The 21546-nt window shown below is 28.9% G+C and overlaps 1 protein-coding gene across 2 annotated transcripts in view; it reads right to left on the bottom strand.

The window, feature by feature from the left end:
• Pus7 (pseudouridine synthase 7) overlaps positions 1–21546 on the bottom strand; it is a 79296-nt gene that overhangs the window by 15577 nt on the left and 42173 nt on the right. For both annotated transcript variants that reach the window (XM_075376530.1, XM_075376532.1), the window contains exons 8-11: positions 16525–16725; positions 15232–15388; positions 12146–12346; positions 7613–7946 (exon numbers count right to left, since the gene is read on the bottom strand). In XM_075376530.1, coding sequence (XP_075232645.1) covers positions 7613–7946; positions 12146–12346; positions 15232–15388; positions 16525–16725 — 893 coding nt within the window. The remainder of the gene's footprint in view (positions 1–7612; positions 7947–12145; positions 12347–15231; positions 15389–16524; positions 16726–21546) is intronic.

Raw genomic sequence — 21546 nt, 5'->3', positions numbered from 1 at the left:
ATACTAGCTGCAGAGGTGTGCCTGTGGCACGCCCTCCGCAACTAGGCACTGCGGACCGGTAATCGCTAGCGCACAGATTTGAGCGTGTTTAGCGAAAGATCGGATCTGTACGTTTTACGTCGGGTGAGTGTAATCAAAACGCAGGGCTAAACGAATTAATTCACGGATGACCGAGATCCGGTCGATCAAGAGCGTACCCGATGAGTTAAACGGTTAGCGCTCGACCTGCCGATAGTTACGCCGTTTGAATCGTAAAAATCGGACCAGCGGTTGCCGAGATATTATGGTGGCACCCCGTCGCACCCCCTCCGATTTCCGAACGGCGCCCCGGGCGCGCTTGAAAATATTATCGTCTGACGAGAACCGCCGGGAGCGGATGGGGTTGCGTCGAGTGGGGGTGAGAAAATTTTTCAGAGCGCTAGGACCGACCGTTTTCGAGATATTTGCGATTTTCTTCCAAAATTTCGGATCCTGTTAAAAAGTACTAAATTTTTCCCAAGCTACGATATATATGTATATGTGCAATATATTGATATATACATAAAATAATATAAACAATTGTAATAATTGTATTATATAATAATATAAACAATAAATGTTTATAATAATAAAAACAATTGTAAAATTTAAAATATCTGTTTAAAAGAATTCAACGAAAAAAAAATTAAAAAAGAAAAAAGATATTTAAATAAAGAAGGAAACAGTTACGCGGTATTTAAATATTAAATCAACTTTAAGAGAGATTTAATTTTTAAATGGATTAAGACGTAGAAATAGCAGGTATTTAAAAATTAAAAGTCCTCACCTGTCTTACATCGGTAAGAAAACATTTGAACGCGGTTATTTAAAATTTAAAGAGCTCTTTTATACGATTAAACAAAAAATCTACTTTCAAATAATATTAATTTTTATGTATATTTTTAATAGGGATGAATACGTATGTGTATACAGAGTATTTCTAAAATACTGGGCTGGCAATAATTTTTCGGATTCTATTTGTAAAACTAAACGAAAAATATCATTAGGAATGGCAATTTTACTTCGTTCTGTCATCAGCCTCTGAAACTGTCATCAGACAAAATGATAGAGAGAGAGAAAGAGAGAGAGACAGAGAGAGAGGGAGAGAGAGACAGAGAGAGAGAGAGAGAGAGAGAGAGAGAGAGAGACAGAGAGAGAGAGAGAGAGAGACAGAGATAGTGTTTTACCATTTATGGGCAAACCAAAAATGAGCTTAGGTCTGCACAAAATATCCACACCTTTAAAGCTTGTGAAATTCAATGGGCAGCAGGCCCCACCTTTGAAATTGTATGTAAAACATACATTCTTCTTAACTGATTAGCGACCTCCATACAGTATTTTTTTTTTTTGTCTTCAGTCATTTGACTGGTTTGATGCAGCTCTCCAAGAATCCCTATCTAGTGCCAGTCGTTTCATTTCAGTATACACTCTACATCCTACATCCCAACAATTTGTTTTACATATTCCAAACGTGGCCTGCCTACACAATTTTTCCCTTGTCCTTCCAATATTAAAGCGACTATTCCACGATGCCTTAGTATGTGGCCTATTATGGTCTCTTCTTTTAACTATATTTTTCCAAATGCTTCTTTCTTCATCTATTTGCCGCAATACCTCTTCATTTGTCACTTTATCCACCCATCTGATTTTTAACATTCTCCTATGGCACCACATTTCAAAAGCTTCTAATCTTTTCTTCTCAGATACTCCGATTGTCCAAGTTTCACTTCCATATAAAGCGACACTCCAAACAGACACTTTCAAAAATCTTTTCCTGACATTTAAATTAATTTTTGATGTAAACAAATTATATTTCTTACTGAAGGCTCGTTTAGCTTGTGCTATTCGGCATTTTATATCGCTCCTGCTTTGTCCATCTTTAGTAATTCTACTTCCCAAATAACATACAGTATATGGGATATCATTTCTAGCTGCAAGTTTCTACTTTATTTTATCTGCATATCAACTAAAAAATTCCTCTCTTCATTAAATTATGTGGTTTAGCTCTTGAAAAGCTTGAAGAATTTGTAATAGTAACAGAAAACCTTTTCTTGTTTGAAGTCAGTAAGCCAAATGAATATTACCAAATATTGGGATTACAGGAGTCCTCTTGATGTTTCTTCCAATTAAAATCTCGTACATAAGGTGGGACAATTTCCAGTAGGGGATAGAGTCTATTTATACATGTGTGTGTGTGTGTGTGTGTGTGTGTGTGTGTGTGTGTGTGTGTGCGCACGTGCTTGTACATAATTTTGGGAAGACCTCTATCAACAATCTGGTGCAGTCTCTGTATATTGTTTCAGCCTCATATCTCCTGGTCTGATATACAAATACATTGAAGCCTCTCAAATCAGTGCCACATAACACAGATCCATGACAGATACACAAAGAGGAAGAGCTGATGTAATAAATCTAGTTGGTTGTATATCCCATGCATAATTCATCAGTTAATTAAGAATATTACTTCTAGCTGATTCTTTTTCTTTTATATTACTTGAACAATTATACTTAAAGAATAGTGGGCGTTTCTACATTTTTTGAGATTTGAACTTTGAAGGAGTGAAGTAAGATAAAAATCTTTCAATTGTAAGATGATTGCAATTATTTCAATTTCTGGCTGTATTAAACAAGTTATTCAGTAGATTTGGGCTTGCAAATACTCTTCATATAAGTAAATACCTAAAAACTATTTTCGGGTTTTCTGATGTTCGATTTTTTAAGGAGTGCTGCATCTACCTCTGGTTTCTCAACTAAAAAACACAAAACAACAAAAAATTGACTGCGACAGGAAACACAACTAACCATCTAACCACATAGAGTGGGCAAAGCAACGATGGGGATGATAGTTTATAAAGATATAAAATAACATTATAAATCATTTTTGAAAAGGTCCACTTTAATTAAGTGAGTTGCTCCAAACGGATATTTAACTCAAAAGAAACGAACAATATTAACCTTAATTTTTTTTAAAGGATTAATGAAATTCATGTAAGAGGTTTGATATAATAAAGTGTTTAAAAGAGAATAATATAAAAAAAAAAAAAATATAGAAAACAATGTTAAATGTAAATAATCTACTTTAGTGAATTATCAGAATACAAAAGTGAATAAATAAATAAAGCGGGAAAGGATAAGTTTACTGCCAACGCGTGCTGTGTTATATGTGTATGAAATATTTATATGAATATTATTTTAACAAGATATTAATTATAATTCAGTAATTCATTAATATAATGTAGAAAAAAAAATCTTAAATATACGGAAAAGAATTGAGGAAGTTTAAGTAGAGTTAACAATAATTTGAGAATTAAACCAAGGGCAAGGTTTTTTTTTAAAAACGAGTTTTTATTATTATACACGTAAACACAAAGTATAAATAACCAAATAAACATGATACATGTAGGTCATAATTTTATCATAAAGGTCATAATATTCTTTTTAAATATTTATTTTAAATATTATTTTATTTAAACCAAATTCTATTTTAAATAATAAATTATCTTTTTAATAAATAATTTTTAGTTAAATAATAATTGAAAATAATTTGCAATCAAATTAAAAGTATTTTAAACACCCTATTCATTAGTATTCAATTAATAACACTTTAACAGAAATTGTTGGTACCTTAATCAACAATAAAAATAAAAAAATAATTAATATTCTTCCCCAAAAAATTTTGAGAAACTGATATATAAATCCTATCCTACTAAAGGGCATTTATATATATATATATATATATATATATTGTATGTATGTATGTATGTATTATGTATGTGTGTGTGTGTGTGCATGTGTGTGTGCATGCGTGCGCATCCTCCTTAACTTAGCACCAGAATGTACTAATCACTAGCGGGAAATCCTGATTCGTTAGTACATGTCTCGTATATGTCAGGTATATACTTGTTATATTATTATATATCAATATATATGCGAGATAATAGTAATAATTAATAATATTGTATAATACAATATCATATTATAATAACTATTTATATTAATAATATATTTTTTTATTTATATGATTGTTTTTCTTCATAAAATAATGAACTATAATCAAAAAGTAGGCATCAGAATGTACAGATCATTAGCGGAAAATACAAATTCGTTAGTATCAATTTCTAGTTAAATTTCTAATTTAACTTTGTTATATCAATTTTCATCATTCAAAAAAAAAATATTTTTACACAAGAGGTAATCAAATTTGGACCTAATAATTCCATTACGAGACACCACCTGCCAGGGCAACCCACTCCGAGGGCTAGCCATAGGCACACCTACGCAACTAGTCATATTATTAATAAAGAGCAACTGGAACGGAAGATGAAATGTAGAGCTGTGATCTTATTTATATGAGCATTATTCTGCAATAGTATGACTTGTTCTGGAAATGACGGGAAAAGCAGAACCATGTAGCAGAAAATCCTCCTCCTGTCATCATTTTTAATAATACAAACTATAAGTTTGTCTTAATCAATTACATAACTCAATAAAAATTACATCCAGTGTTTGTTAAAGTAAGACGTTTGTTTAAGTAAGGTAATTTAGTTAAAATTACTTAAAGTAGACTAGTTTGCATAAAAATGCAACTGTTGTTGAACTTTCCCAGATTTTGTATAGAGGTTTTTACTTTTTCAGTGGTAAATTTGAAAACTTGTATTAACCTTTGAATCTCCCTTATTTTGGTTTGTTTTCATTTTTATGTATTTTTTAATAGATTCCTAATCCAATAAAATTATATTTTAAATGTTTTTTATAACAATTATCAGTAAAAAGGTTGTAATTTTTTTTTAACTACAGTAGAAGTCCGATAATCCAGCACGTTCGGGACCAGCTCGGTGCCGGACTACCGAAAATTCCAGTCTATCGGGCGGTAATTATAAGAACAATTAGGTTAATAATTAAACTACAAATACAGTATGCAAATACATACAACAAAGTTTATTTTACATTTCATATAATGTATGTACACGTACTGTAAAACATATTTCACTTAGATTTAAAAAAGTCACAAATGTCTTTTTGTTTTCTTGACTTTTGGCGTTTAGTATAAAATTTATTTCTAATGATATGGAAATCAATAATTTCTGAAGCACTGTAGCTAGTACTAGCCTCAGCAAAAGAGATAAAATTATTTAGTGATTCTCCAGCTTCTGCCAGCTGATTTTTTCCTTTTCTTCCGTTTCGGCATCTGAGTCACTTTCTTCAAGATTTTGAGTAGGCTGAGGGTTTACTATAATGTTGATAATGTCAACTCCTAAATCTTGGCCGAATTTCTTTGCCTTTTCAACAATCATTGGCCCTGTTACCGGCTTTCCTTCAGAACGTACTGCACTAAACCATTTGAACAATACACTATCTAGCTGTTCCAGTTTTGGTTTTTTTAATGTTTGTCTAGAAGCCAATTTTTCAGTTGTTACCGATTGAGAAGCAAACTTCATTAGTTCATCTTTTTGTTTTTTAATGTCATAAATAGTTAATGAGCCAATATTAAACTCATTCATTAAAACATTTCTATTCTCGCCTTTTTCTAGCCGTTTGATGATTTCTAGTTTCTGATTGAGTCAGTATTACGTGTTTTCGTTTCTCTCCTTTTGAACTCGAAGGCTTAGGCTTTGAAAACATGGTCACTGTACAGTTAGAACGAAAATCACTTTTTTTATAAACAGTTTCAAAAGTTACGTTTACTGTGATGTGAAAGGACACAAAACAACAACGCACAAAAAAATGGCGAAGACGCTTCGTGATTGATTAACGGAGCTGCACTGCACCTGAATTTGTTGTGACAGCTGAGACTAGCCAGCCGCTAATTGTACCGAACAATACTGAGCGCTTCTGGATGATCCCGAACTACCCCGAAAACGTTCGAATAGCTCTCGAGCGTTTTTATTTGCTTTAAAGACACACTTTTGGAGAAAACCAAAATTTTTACAATTTTCCGGAGCGATGCCGGACTATCGGGCATTCCAGACTGTTGGATGCCAGACTAATGGACTTCTACTGTACCTTCATTCCCACCTAAAAAGGAAGTATACATCTCCTACTTTGAAAGAGCACTATAGATATTTCTATTTTAAAATAGAATAAACTTCTGAACATTTACATAAATTATTTTTTGTAAATAATAATGATTGAGGGAAATGTTTTAATTTCAGATTGTAGCCATGGGTTCCAGATGGAGTCACCTGATCTTTCTTCATTGATTTTTAATTTTTTTTTTGACAATATTAGTGAATGGAGATTTTTAAAAAAATATTTCAATTACAACCACTGGTTGTAATTGGTCACTGGTCAGTCATCCAAGTTAATATTTTTACGTCATCTATTTTCATCAAAATCTTGAGAAAGTAGTTATGGTTTAAAGAGAAGAACCCCCAATTCATGTGTCAATTTTAGTAAAGATTTAATAAAATAAATGCTCTATATATAACTATCACCAAATCCAATTTTGTAATTATATGTTTAATAATTTCAAATAAATTAGGGAAAATAAACAACAACAAATTATAATTTCTCCCTTAAATTTTTTTCATTAAAAATATAGACTTCTAAAGTAAAAATAAAAACTCAGTGTATCTAAAATTACAGTATTCTATACTATAATATCCAGGACAGAAAAAAATGTTTTTTATTAATTTTCTTAAATGATTAAAATCATTTTAATAATTAATTATCTTTAAAATGATTATTAGATGATTTACCTTAATAAATAACAATATATAATCTTCTTTAAAACTTACAAGGCTGGTCAATATGTTACAAGTTCTAGAAGTATGTTTGATTGCAAAACTAGGCTATCATAAACTGTGAACAAGATGTTGACTGATATATATGAAAATCAATGGATGACATTTACACATACAATTTTTTAACTGCTATGAAACAGACAATCTTTTCCCATATCACAGCTGGTAATGAAAAATGGATTTCATATATCAATATTGAGTCCAAACAATCTGTGGTATCATTTAAGTTCAGTGAGCCAAGAAAATTCAAACAAACCCTGTCATTTCAGAAGATCATGGCAACTATTTTTTATTTTTTTTTTGGAACAAAAAAGGCGAATTTCATGAAGCCAGGAATAACAATCACAACAGAGATGTATTGTGAAACTTTCATAACTAAGGTGTACAATTAAAAACTGCTGACGGTTTCATCACAGCCCTATTCACACATACCCATAACACTAGTGTTCACTCTATCAAGAAGATTCATCAATATAGATGGGAGGAACATTTTGATCACCCTGATATAGCCCTGACCTTGAACTAAGCGACTATCATGTCTTTCTTCATCTAAAAAAAAAGGAGCTTGAGTCTTAATGGTTCAAGGACAATGATTTGAAAACAGAGTTCACTCCATTCATGAGTTGAAAACAGCAGTGTTGAACTGGCTGAAATCTCAGGTGTCAAAATTTTTATATCAGAATTAAAAGGCTTGTTCTTAAACAGCAGAAATGCTTAGAAAATAATTTAAAGAAAGATAAAATAGGTAATTTTCTTATTCTCTTACTTAGTAGTTTTTTAAAGGCCTTTTTAATGGCCTATGGGCTCTTACTTTTTAAACATGCCTTGTGTGTAAATATATATAAAATTACCTATTTGAGTTTGCAAGGTGTCAGCAGATTTACTTTCATCAGATTTTCTGCCATCCTCCTCTGCATTACTTTCATTATCACTATCATCATTATCACCAACTTTATTCTCACTTTCATCACTATCTTCTTGTTTTTTATCAGTACTTTCTATTTCCATACTATCAGCTTTATCATTACAATTACTTATTGTAGTATCCTTATTATCAGTTTCTAACAAAACAATGTCACCTGGTAATGGAGTTAAACCAAATTCTTTAACTCTCCTACTTATGATTTTATTCCATATAAGACTTTGATATGCATGACAATAAAACATCACCGTATTTCTTGGTAACTAAAAATAAATAAAAAGTATACCTATTAGCAAAGTCAACATACATAAATATACATTAGAAAGTAAAACAACATAATTTACTAACATTTTTATTATTTTATACACATATATATATATTTTTTAAATTACAAATAATTCATTAACATACTGACCTACTACTACCAATAAAATGTAATATTAAATTTAACTGTATTTGCATTTATATGTACAGAGTATGTCAGCCACATTTTTTTAGTGCTCCATGATATTGGCTAATTTAAGTATTAAACTGGCCAATATTAAGTGCGTTTTTGTGGAATATTTTGTGTTTAACTCTTAATGAGAAGAAGTTTTTTGGCTCACTCATAAGTGAGAGGAATATGTTGATGTAATGACTGTTTTAATCTGTGTATTAATTTTTATTTTATTTAAGTTTGAAAATTTGAGATGGTGTCGAGGGGGCAAACAACCTCCTGCCTGACAAACAGTATGATACATTTTTTAAATGCCATCCAAAACAAAAAGCTGCAGTAGTAGTGTGTTTATTATGTGAAGAAATATTTCATCAAAGTGATTTTGTGAAAACAAGAGGAATCAAATAAATTAAGTGATACATTAGTAATTTGTCCGAAGCATAATCTAACTTCAAAGTATGATGACAAGTCACTTAGTGACTTTGCAAGGACAGTAACAGCCAAGATTAAAAGCCAAAAGCAAGAAGATATCAGGGCGCAAATGCTTAAAGAATAAGAAGAATCTTGAGACACGCATAATACTCACAATAATAGATGAATATGCAGAATATGAAAAAGAAAATATATTACTATAACAACTAAACAAGGAATTAATAACAAAGAATGCACTGTTAATAGAAATGAATAAAATACAAAAATGTGAACAAGTAAGTAAACCAACTTTTGCAGAAATAACTAACAAAATTAAACCTCAAACAAAAAGAGTACTGAGAATAATAATAATAAAGAGAATAAACAAGGATGATCATACAGACATAAAAGATAAAGTAACGCAGTACATGATAAAAGATAAATCTATTCAAACTAAATGAATTTACAACAAGAATAAAAATGAAATGGTTATCAGTTGTATGAATGAAAATAGTGTATTTACAAATGAAAAAATTCTACAAAATAAATTACACAGTGCTTTTAAAAATCAAGTGGAACAATTACTAAAACCCGAAATGAAAATAGTTGGAGTAGATAATTATGAAAAAAATGGACAATAAAAAATTGAAAAAGATACAAATAACAGAAATTTCAGCAATTTTAGCACCAAAAGCCAAGTTTTACACATGTACAACAATAAAAATACTGGAATGTATACAGTTATTATGGAAGTTTCATCCGATATTTATATACATCTAAGAGAGAGCAACAATCAAATTTTTGTAGGATGTCAAAATTGTAGAATTTATGATATATGATAACATGTTAGATCATGCTTCAAATGTTGTAAATTTATAACAATAAATACAAATCTAATTACAACATTAATCATTCTGCAATGGACTTGTACACATATAAATATATAAGAACAGAGTAAAAAGGTTAATTGAGATGACTGATTATTCTGAGACACCTGAATTATAGACATGGATCAACACAAATATACAGGCACATCGACCAAGAGTAACTCAACAAATGACACCTACTACATCAATGACACCTACTACAAAACAACTATACAAAAGACCCTCGTGCACTTAACAATGGAGAATAAGAGAGATGTTATTGAAAGTATACAACATGAGAATCTTGTGAGAGAAACAGGATATTGTGATCTTGAAACTCAAAACAGAAATATGCATGATGATGATAGATTGATACTATAGCTAAACATAAGAAGCTTAAATGCAAATAATGAAAAGTTTCAAATTTTTGCTGAGAGTTTATCAACTACGCCTTATATTATTATTTGCATTGAAACTTGAAATCTTGAAAATTTTGCATGTTTTGTTTGGCAGGGAATAGAATATATTACAATAATAGTACAATTAACTAATCGAATGGTGCTGTTATATACGTGAAAGAAAATTCAATGGATAACACTGAAATTTTAAAAATAGACGGAAAGTTCTAAATACAAGTGTGAAAACTGATGAGTTGAGCAAATTTGAGATATTGGTAATATATAGATCACATGATATGCCTAAACATGAATTTATCAGTAATATAAAAAAATTATTAAAGTAGAAGAAAAATATCAAAAATCATATAATCATTGGAGACATAATATTGATTTGCTAGAATATGATATGTCAGGAACTTTCAAACAAATTTCTTGAGAATGGATATATACCAAAGTTTTCATGCGGTAATAAGACTATCCGATAATGAAAACAATGGATCGTGCATTGATAATATGTTCATCAAAACCACATGAAAGCTCAACGACTGACCATTACCCATTATTCACATCTTTGAATTGGAAACAATAAAAACAACTGGTATAAGAAACAATTTAAATGGAATAGCATGAACAATTAATTGGAATAGCATAAACTTGATGAAAGATCCAAATGAAGCAACTGATAGTCTCATAATGGCAATAAGGAAATGTATTGATACCAAATATAATAGTCAATAACAAAAGATGGAAATAAAATACCTAGAAAAGACTGGATTATTACAGGAATAATAAACTCCTGTATTCGAAAAGAGTTACCATATAAGATATGGAAATTAGGGCACATGAATGAAAAATTGAAAAGTGAATATAAAAACTATGATAAAACCTTTACTTAAAAGTTATAAAAATGGCTAAATGAATTTTGATAGTAAATTGGTAGAAAAAAAAATTGTGATAATATTAGGGATTTATGGAATTTATAAACTCAAAACTTGGAAATAAGGTAAATAAAAATAGTGGAATAAATTACATTTATGATGACAGCAAGAACAAAATTGAAAAGCCTAAAGAAATTGCAAATATTATTAATACATATTTTTGTGGAGTAGGAGATAATTTAGGTAAAGACATTTTACAACCATTGAATATACCTATAACTACCACCTATAATGAAAAAACTATATTTATTAAGTGTACTGATGAGATAGAAATAAAACAAATCATTAAAGATCTGAAATTAAAAATTGGAGAAGTAGATAATGTTAATAAAAAATCTATTAAGACAATAGCTTGTCATACAGCTGAACCTTTAGCTCACATATTTAATCATGATATAGAGAAAGATTTATGGCCTGAGCTTTAAAGAAAGCTGAAATTATACAGATCTATAAAGCAGGTCCCTAAATGTAATGAGTAACTACTACAAGACCTATACCTCTAATATCAAATCTGGGAAAAATCATTGAGAAAATTAATTAAATTCATAAAAGGATTTACAACCTTTTTATAAAAGTAATAAAAAAAATTAATATCAATTCAAGTAAGAAAGATGAAAATAAAAAAAATTGAGTAAATACATTATATTAAAAACAATTTTAGTTTACATCCTAAAAATGTTTATCTTTCACTTATATCTTCTAAAAACAATAATATTAGCCAAACCATATACTACAATACTTCCAATACATGCTATATCAGTAAAATTCAACCAAGCATTTTCTGCTGATTTTAATTTTTTATTGAAATTGTTTACTGAAATTTTTTCACAAAATGACTACAGGGCTTGATTTATCATCAAGACTTTTATAACTGTTATTTTTTTAAGCAGATCTATAAGGGTAGTACACATTTTTATTAATTTTCATCTAAATTTATTAAACTGCTTCTGAAAATATCTTATGATGCTTTGTGAAACTTTCTGTTACACAAACCATTGAGGACTACCCACTGGGTTGGTCTAGTGGTGAACGCATCTTCCCAAATCAGCTGATTTGGAAGTCGAGAGTTCCAGCATTCAAGTCCTAGTAAAGGCGGTTTTATACGGATTTGAATACTAGGTTGTGGATACTGGTGTGTTTTTTGGTGGTTGGGTTTCAATTAACTACACATCTCAGAAATGGTCGAACTGAGACTGTACAAGACTACACTTCATTTACACTCATACATATCTCCATTCATCCTCTTTAAGTAATACATGAATGGTAATTCCCAGAAGCTAAACAGAAAAAAGAAAAAAACCGTTTACGAAGAATTAAGTAGACTCAGATTCAACAATTATGGATATAAAAGAAATGTAACCTTGAATCATAACATTAAAAAAAAAAAAAAATATAATCACCACTAAAACTTACATTTTCAAGAGCATTTAAATATCCAGTCCCTCCTGATTTATCAAGACCTTGTAAAACCTTTGCTTCTAAACATGTTGTTTTCCAATGAAAACATTTCAAAGCCTTTTTAGCATCTCTAGTTTCCCACCAAACTTTTCTACCTTCAGCAACTTCTGGAAAACATCGTTCACCGGGTCTTGGTTTTAATAGCAACTCAACTGCCTAAAAAATAATGTTAAATAAATATATAACAATAATCTAATTTTGTTTACTTAAAATTATTTAAATTTAATTTCAGTAAATAATTAACATTATATAAATCAATAAATTAATAATTGAATAGTCAAACTTAAAATTCAATGTTATTTGTTCATTTGAATTGACACTAATTGTTATTTTTCAGTTACCATAATCTTCTTCAAATGCAATCTATTACACAAATATAACATTAAAAATTTATATACCAGGTGATATAGAAAGAAATGCAGTTCAATATAGTTAAAAAAAAATCTGCATTATGGTGGGTTTTACATTTTTGTCTGCCTTCTTCAATTCACCACACTGAATCAAACTCAATTTTTTTTAAATATGAAGATGAACATATGAAACACAACTGATTTAAAAAAATTTCACAGGAAAAACAATGACGAAAACTGATTTTCTGTTAATGCCTTCGTTATCAAGTTATAAGCATTCAAAGTTGCAATGACAGAAAAATTATGTTATCAATAAAATGGGGTAAAACACATTAACTATTTTATTGTATTTTACATTCATAATGCATACAATAACATAATGTTTGTTATTATAAGTTTATTATTGCACATTAAACAGTGCTATAATATTGATAATAATAAACAACAAATTAAAACAACTATATCAAGCGATATTATTCTCTAAATACAAATTAACTTCAGGTGTAATAAGAGCTGATATCTGTTATTTATCAGCTGTTAATTTACAACAATGCAGTTTATATTACATTGAAACAATGCAACTTATTAACAACCCATTTCACCTTTTTATTTCAACATGCTTGTAACAGTAAAATTTGATAGTGCTAGTAAAGATTAAGTTGTAGACGTAGTGTTCAAATTTGTTTTTTGGTTTAAGTTTTATTATTAGTTTTTTGTTTATTTGTTTAGTTTTATTATTAAATCTTCAAATACAATACCTTCTTTAAGTGAAACTGAAAGAATAACTAATTTGATGATGCACAGGTATCGTGATACGAGTTCGGCCTTTACAAGAAGTATGTGATTTATTTAATAGATTTCCAAACAGAGAACCAATAGGTAAATCAACTGTGATCAACACAGTACAGCGATTTAAAGAAATCGATACTGTAAAGTATCATTCTCACACTGGTTGACCAAGAACTGTCACAACTGATGCAAAGTTATATCATGTATTGCAGACCTTTGTTGAAAACCCTCACGCATTGATTCGGAAAGCTGTTGTCCAACATGAGATCAGTTATTTTCCAGTATAAAAAATCTTTAAAAAAAATAAATTTCACTTTAGTTTTAAATTCTACACCTGGTGCAAGAACTTTCAGAAGATTTTGACTGCCAAGTTGAATACTGAGATTTTATAATGCAAAAGTTAGACATAGACGCAAATTTTTGTAATTCAATAACATTTACTGATGAAGCAGCTTTTATGTTAAATGACGATATGAATAAGCAAAACTGTCGATATTGGAGTGATAATAATCAGATGGATGTTGAAAGCTCATACACAGCAGAAAATGTTGAAGCTCTCAGAAAGTGAATGTTTGGGTGGGAATTGTTGGTCACTGTATTGTAGAGCCTTTTATTTTGGATGACAATCTTACAGGAGATGCTCACTGCAAATTGTTAGCTGATAGTAATTTACCAAATATCTGGGAAAATGCTAGACAAGAATTAAATAATAACAAATGGTTTCAGCAAGATGGGGCACTACCTCACTATTACCTAAGGACACGGCAAATTTTAAATGAACAATTTCCAAATCACTGGATAGGTCGTAGAGAAGCTGTAGAATGCCTTTCTCCTCATTATTTTTTATGGGGGTACCTGAAACAAACATAATGTTTACAAAACAAAACCTGCAGACATTGACAAACTGAAAAGAAGAATAATTGACGAATCTGCTTGTGTACCACCAGACATGATACAACAAGTAATAAACAGATATTATTTGAGGTTAGCACACTGCCAAACTATAGAGGAGAAGCATTTTGAACATTTATTGTAGAATAGTGTGCTTTCAAAATTTATTTTATTAGTAATTTATGATCAAAAATATTTATTTAAAATTTTAAAATAAATATTGTTATTTAAAGTTAATATCAGTTGATATTTGTTGTGTTGTTAATTATTAGTTATTGTTTATTATGATCAATATTATACCACTGTTTAAAATTCATTATTGTATACATTACAAATGTAAAATGGAATAAAACTGTTCATGCAGCATGTTTTACCTCATTTTATTATTAACACGATTTTTCCATCATTGCAACTTTGAATGGTTATAACTCTATGATAAAGGCATTAGCAGAAAAATGGTTTCACCACTGTTTTTTTTGTGTAAAATTTTAAATTGAAAACAAGTTTGATTCAATATGATGGATCCAAAATGGCAGACAATTAAAAACCCACCAGAGTGCAGCTTTTTTTTTAACTATGTAGAACCCATTTTTATTATGCTCCAAATACCTCTTAGATATGCAGTATAAAGCTGTTTCCATACTTAAATATCACCCAGTATAATTAAAGTTTTAACAATTTAATATGTAAAATAAGCAATATGTTTACATGACAATAGAGAGCACTTTTATCAAGAAAATCAGCTGCACAGTGAACCGATATATATATGAAACTGTATTTCAAACTATGCAGAGTTTTTTTTTTTATAATAGAATTTAAAATAATTTTACTACCAAAAATATATTTTTATTATAAAAATGACTGGTTGTTAATCACTAATTTTTAACCAGGGTTCCTTTAATGTGTTTATTATTTTTTTAAATTATATTCACTAAATAAAAGTTTTAAAAAATGTCAACAAACAGTATAATTAATACCAAAATTATAATACTTCATCACATTTTAATATACCTCTTTCCATTCTTTGTGAAGAAGTGCAATACCAACTTTATACGTAGGAACAATAACAGATGCACCAAATCTTTGCATCCCAAAATAATTTAGAAATCCTTTAGTTTTTAATGACTCAATTGCCTCAGCTACAATTTCATCTGCATTGTCAATATTTCTAAAAAGAAAATAACATATATATATATCATACTAATTAAATTATAAAAAAATAACAAAACATAATTTATTATAATAGATAACACAATTTTAATAACGAAAGATAATGCTAATAAAATATTTCTTTCAAGCTATCAAAATCCTGCTAATCATAGTTTTTTTTTTTTAATGAAACTACACAGTCTTATCTGTCTACAGCATAATACTGTAATTTTAAGTTCATAATTCCTATAAAATTTGCATACTTGTTGTATAACTTCAAACATGAATCCTGCAAGAATTTGCAATTTTTAAATTTCTACAAAAAAAAATTAAAACCGAATCAAAACTAAATTGTTAGAAATTCATTCTTTGAGTTTTCTCCTTAACAAAACTGTAACATTTCTTTTTTTAATTAATTCAAACAAAAATATAAGCTTTTTAATAAATTTTGTGAGTCCAAAACTAGTTCAGTTAATAAAAGATACCAATGTGGTAAACATGAAATTTTAAGTTTTTCGTTGTCCTGAAAGCAGTAGTTGCTGACAATTCAATCTCTTAGGGCAACTTTCTTAGGCATTTCTGGGTGAATTAAATGCTCTTTCATGGCTTCACAAATTTTTACAATTAACAGTGAAGAAGACCTGGGGCTTTTGTAAATTATACTTTGTGCAAAACTCATTACTTTTTTGGAGCTAAATAAGTTGTGTGATTTTGTTTTTGCCAACTGTCTGGGGATTACATAAAAAGCAAAACTATAAGCTAAAGCACTTAAGGAATAAACTAAACTCCTCTTAAAAAAAAGAAAAATCAAACAAATTATCATAATCAGCAAAATATTACTTTATAACATTCAGGATGGCAAAAGAAGAATGTAAATTGATTTATAAATAAAAGTAAAATAATCAAAATTTTGCCACAATTGCTAACTGAGTGATTCATCATCGCCAAACACAATGTTCATATAAAATCAAAATATGTCAAATAAATTCATACTTGAATTTAATTTTTTTCTAAGTGAAAAATCCAAATTATCACTCAGGTAAAATGAAAGCATTTAACCATTTTAAGAAAATAATTTTATTTTGTACGATATCATAAAATGATTTCCAACAATTAGAAAAGTAATAATAATAGAATATGAACAATAATAATTACCTAACAGCAATACGAAATCTATTTCCTCTTAGCTGTCCCAATCTTAAAGAATATCGTTTATACTCATAGTTACCAGTAACAACATTTTTCAAAATCAATTTATTAAGCCTGTCAGCAGAAACCCTTTTAACACAAGCAGACTGTGTAGTTTTAGCACGTTTATCCTTTGTTCCACAATATTTTATATCGTTTCCTCTTACACTTGAAACAAAGATAAAAATGAACAAAATAAATTAATCCTATAAAAAAATTCCAAAAATACATATTTAAAAAAATAATATAAAACTAAAACGAAGATTAACCTTATCACTCAAAGTATAACAAACTAAACCAAAAAAAAAATTACAAAAATATCAGTAAAAGTTTTTTTTTTTTTAATAGAGAAATACTCTAATATGAAGGTAATGTTAACATTCTAATTTCATGAACAAGAATTATGAGAAATTTTTTCCTTTTTTTAAATTTACACCAAAAAAACTTTTAAACATTTTTACTACATTATTTTAAGAATTTGACAAACAAATTATAAGCCTAATTATGATGTTAAGAGGTTATTCAGTAGTCACAGGCATTTAAATTCAGTAAAAGGTAAGTAATCTTTACAAAAGACCCAAATCATAGATTGCATTAACAGTGCAATAGTATTTGTAAGGTTTTAAAAGAAGTACAGGTAAAGTGGACCACCCCCTGGTCAATTTGTCTAAATCTATCAAACTGCTGGGAATTCAGTAATTATGTTAATTTACATTTGTAAAGTAACTTGTTTGTCATACACTCAAATTAGAATTTTTAACTTCAGAAAAAATAATTTTATTACAAAGGTCATTCAATAATAGACACAATAGCTGTAGAGACAAAACAGTTGGTAAGAGAGTAATGATACTTTCAGAACAATAAACTGATAAATTTGGAAACTAACTGAAATTTGGAAATTAGTTGTATACTGTGCAGTGACTGTTTTTTTTTTTTCTTTCCAAAGGTGTAAAACCAGTTAACATTATTACTATTGTACTGTTTGGTTATATTATGACCAAATTTGGACAAAGTTATACAAACCACAGAAATTTTTACAAGTGGGTAGAAAAATCTAAGATTGTCAAATTTCACTAACTGACGAGCACTGTTCTAGATATCCAGTTGAGGTTTCAATTCTAGTACTTGAAACTGGCATACTCTCTCAGCCAAGAAGACTGATGGTTAGACTTGAGATTATACCTGAAAAATTACAAGTAAATGTTTTTACAGTTTGTAACACTATCACCAATAAGCTCAAATACCTTAAAACAAGCCCAAGATGGGTTTGAAGAGAGTTGATAAATCACCAAGGAGACAAGACTTCACAAGTGCACAAAGCTGAAACAATGTTTTAGCAAGAAGATGATGCTTTTTTCACAGTATTCTAACCTGTAATGAAACATGGATTCACAATTGAACTGGAAACAGAGCAGATAGTGGAAGCACAAAAGTTCACCTGTCAAGAAAAAATTCCAAAGCCAACCATCAGCAGGAAAAAAAGACAATCTTTTGGGATGCAAAAGGCCCAGTTTTTGTCAATTATTTTATATCAGTGAACAATAGACAGTTTATGTTACTGTGACGTGCAACAAATTAAAAAAAAAAACAGCCAGGATCTCAACACAAAGGCATTATTCACCTTTATAATAATGCTTGGTTTCACACAGCATAGGACTCTTGCGAGACCATCAATAAATTGCATCTATATCTTAAAACAGTCCCATACTTTCCATACAGTCCTGACCTGGCTCCAGTGGATTTTTACTTGTTTGGTTCACTCAAGAAGGCACTGTGTGGTAAAAAGTTTAATGGCAATGACAATGTCACAGAAAATGCAAAATTGGCTTCGTCATCAAGACTAAGATTTCTTTGCAGCAGGCACAAATACGCTAATTCACAGATGGGACAAGTATATTAATACTGCTGGGAATTATGTTGAAAAATAAAAAAGTCACACTGATAAATAAGCAGTTTTGGCTTTAGAGCAATTTGTCATTATTGAATGAGCCTCGTATGTGATATCTTTCTTTCAGATTTGTAAAGACTGTTTTTTTAAATTTTCTGAAGTAAATAAAATAATTTTGTGCAACATCTAATTTAGCAGCTATGTTATCTAACAGCATTAATTTAATTTGAAATTTTCATATACTTCTTTACTGTAATATTTTTTTTTTCCTTGACATTATAACTGACAAGTCCACACAGCTCAGTCCATGAAATAATTACTAATTTTATCTAAATATAATATATATTATTTATGTACTCGTACTTTATGTCAATATTTTAACAGTTTCACTTACCGATAAATTTTTGTGTAGCAAGATTTATTTTTGCTGCACCTACATGAAAAATGAATCAATGTTTGGCAAGTAAAAACTGATTTCACAGAAGATGCATAAGGGTGAAAAATATAGTAACTTTTATTTGTGCCTTTTATATACAGAGTCCCACAATGAAACAAGGAGATGTCCCACAATGAAACAAGGAGATGTACCACTGGTGAAAACAATGAAAAGAGTTCATAAAAACATAAGTTTGAAAACACTTTGTTTTCTACTCACAGCTAGTGAAAGATTTTTCCCAGATTTCAGCTCTTCTAATAAAAAAAGGCCTTACTGTAAGAGTAAAATCGGTGGATTCTTATGTAATTTCAGCTGGGAAATAAGATAAAACAGGTCCCAGAACTGTAACTCCAGCAGATTTTAAGATAACCAACATCAATTGGTTTTCTACTGAAGCAAAACAGATGAAAAATAGACAGAAAACTGTATTATTCTTTCTGTACTAAATAAATATTCATTTCACACCATTCTTTTAGGCATTCCTCAGTGTATCAGCATTTATTAATGAAAGGGTCATTTCCAATGTGTTTGTTTTTTGTTGTATGCCAAGTAAATCATGGTGTCAATGATGAACATCATATGATTCAGCATATTCAGCAAAGCCCAGACACTAGTACAAATCCGACAGACGGAAATCCAAGCAAAATCTTTCACTAGCCATAACTCAAAAACAAAGCAATTCCAGACCTATGTTTATATGAACTTTTTTCCAATATTTTCATCAGGACATGTTCTGAATGTTTCTCACTTTCTTCATGGGACCCCCTATAAAAGTTAATTTTTAATTTAAAAATCATTTGGTCAAAAGTGGTTCATTCATATTATTTTGATATTTTTACAAACTTTTGTTCATATTTACACATATTTTTTTAAACTCATATCTTTAATTATTTTAATACTTGGTTTAGCAGATTTTTATTACTGTATTTTGATTTTTTCACATACAATTTTACAGCACCTTTACTATTAACAAAAGGATTCCTTATAAACATATAGAATTTTTTATTCATTTTTCAATTTCAATTTTTTATTACATAATTTCACATCTTGTTGGAGATTAATAATATTTACACATATCTGTGTAAAGTGGATCTTTGGGAGGGTAAAGTAAACTCCCTTCTGGGTTCACCTTACCAGCCATTACAATAAATTGATGTAACAAAAGACATACACTATGACAAAAAAAATTTAAAATGATTTATTATTCAATTTAATATATATTAGAATGATTCAAATTAAACAAGTAATTTTTAAAGATTTTCCAAAAAGAAAAGTTTAAAAAAATAATAAGATATTAATCAATTCTCAAACAAAAGGGAGTCCACATTACCAGCACTTCTTTACTTCTAGAAAGCTCCAAAATCAAAGAAATTCCATTATTTATTTTAGTATATTCTCTCTGAGACAGATTGTGATTTGAAAGGTAGGTTTTATATCTTATTAATGCCAAAACAGATAGACTGCCACAAGTAACCTCCTGAGGCCATAAGTATTTATTCTGTGTATTAATTTTTTTTTTGATTGAGTGAAAACCTTGGCTGTGAACAGAAGTTATTAATAAATTAAGATTTGCAGACATGGCATCACTGATAAAATATAATTTAATTTAATTTAAATATAAAAATCAGTTTTCCAATAGATTTGTTAATTCTCTCAAATGTTTTCGGCTATTCCGCCATTTCAGGAGGTTTGATCTTATAATAATTTAGAATTAAAATATAAAAATAAATAAAATTCACAAAATAAAATTGTTAGAATCATAACAACTGAACATCATAAGTTAAAAATTATAATTTAAAGTAAATGTATAAATATTCGGTTAGTAATGATGATGATGATTGCTTATGATTACCAGTAATCAAAACAATTGCGACATTCTTATAAACCGGACATAGGTAATTTTACTTTAAATTACAATTTTTAACTTATGATGATCAATTGGTATGATTCTAACAATTTTATTTTGTGAATTTCATACATTTTAATAATTTAATTCTAAACTCATTAAGAAATTTTTAAATTATAATTAAAATATAAATTGTTTAAATTGGCACAAAATAAACTATTAACAGTCTAATCTTTGTAATAGTTAATTTGATCCCATATTTAATAAGCTAATGTGTAAAAAAAAAATCATTTTTTAAATCAATTGAAGTATTTTTGTTTGAAGTTATTGTTTTATATGAATTTTGTTTTTTTATTAAAATTAAAGGTACGCTTACAATAACTATCCAGTTAGTGTGAAAAACATCATTTTTAAGAAATGTAAAGACCTGAAATATGTCTATACAAATTTTTTTTTCATATACACAGAATATAATGAAAAGAGACTACTACCAAGCATAGCTCTCAGGAATGTGAGAATGTATATTTTAGTTACACAAAATATTATGTAATCTTGAATTTATATACAAAAATGCTTTAAATATCAGAATGATATCAAGCTTTGTATCATTGTATCATAATAATCAAATACTAAGCAATCATAAAGGATAAGAGACTGAAAATTTTGGTTAAACAAAGATCTTTCAACTACATTATCTAGGAAGATTTACTGCAGAACCACCAGATGAACTATCTCAAAGATTACAGAAATTGACCCATAATTTGAAGAAGAGCGATTTTGTTAAGTAAAACAATAAAACAATCAGGTTCAAACTGTGAA

Source organism: Lycorma delicatula, chromosome 10, assembly GCF_047948215.1.
Source record: "Lycorma delicatula isolate Av1 chromosome 10, ASM4794821v1, whole genome shotgun sequence".
NCBI classification, from domain to species: Eukaryota; Metazoa; Arthropoda; class Insecta; order Hemiptera; family Fulgoridae; genus Lycorma; species Lycorma delicatula.
The sequence above is the reverse complement of the archived record's forward strand: the minus strand, read 5'-3'. Positions and strand labels throughout refer to the sequence as shown.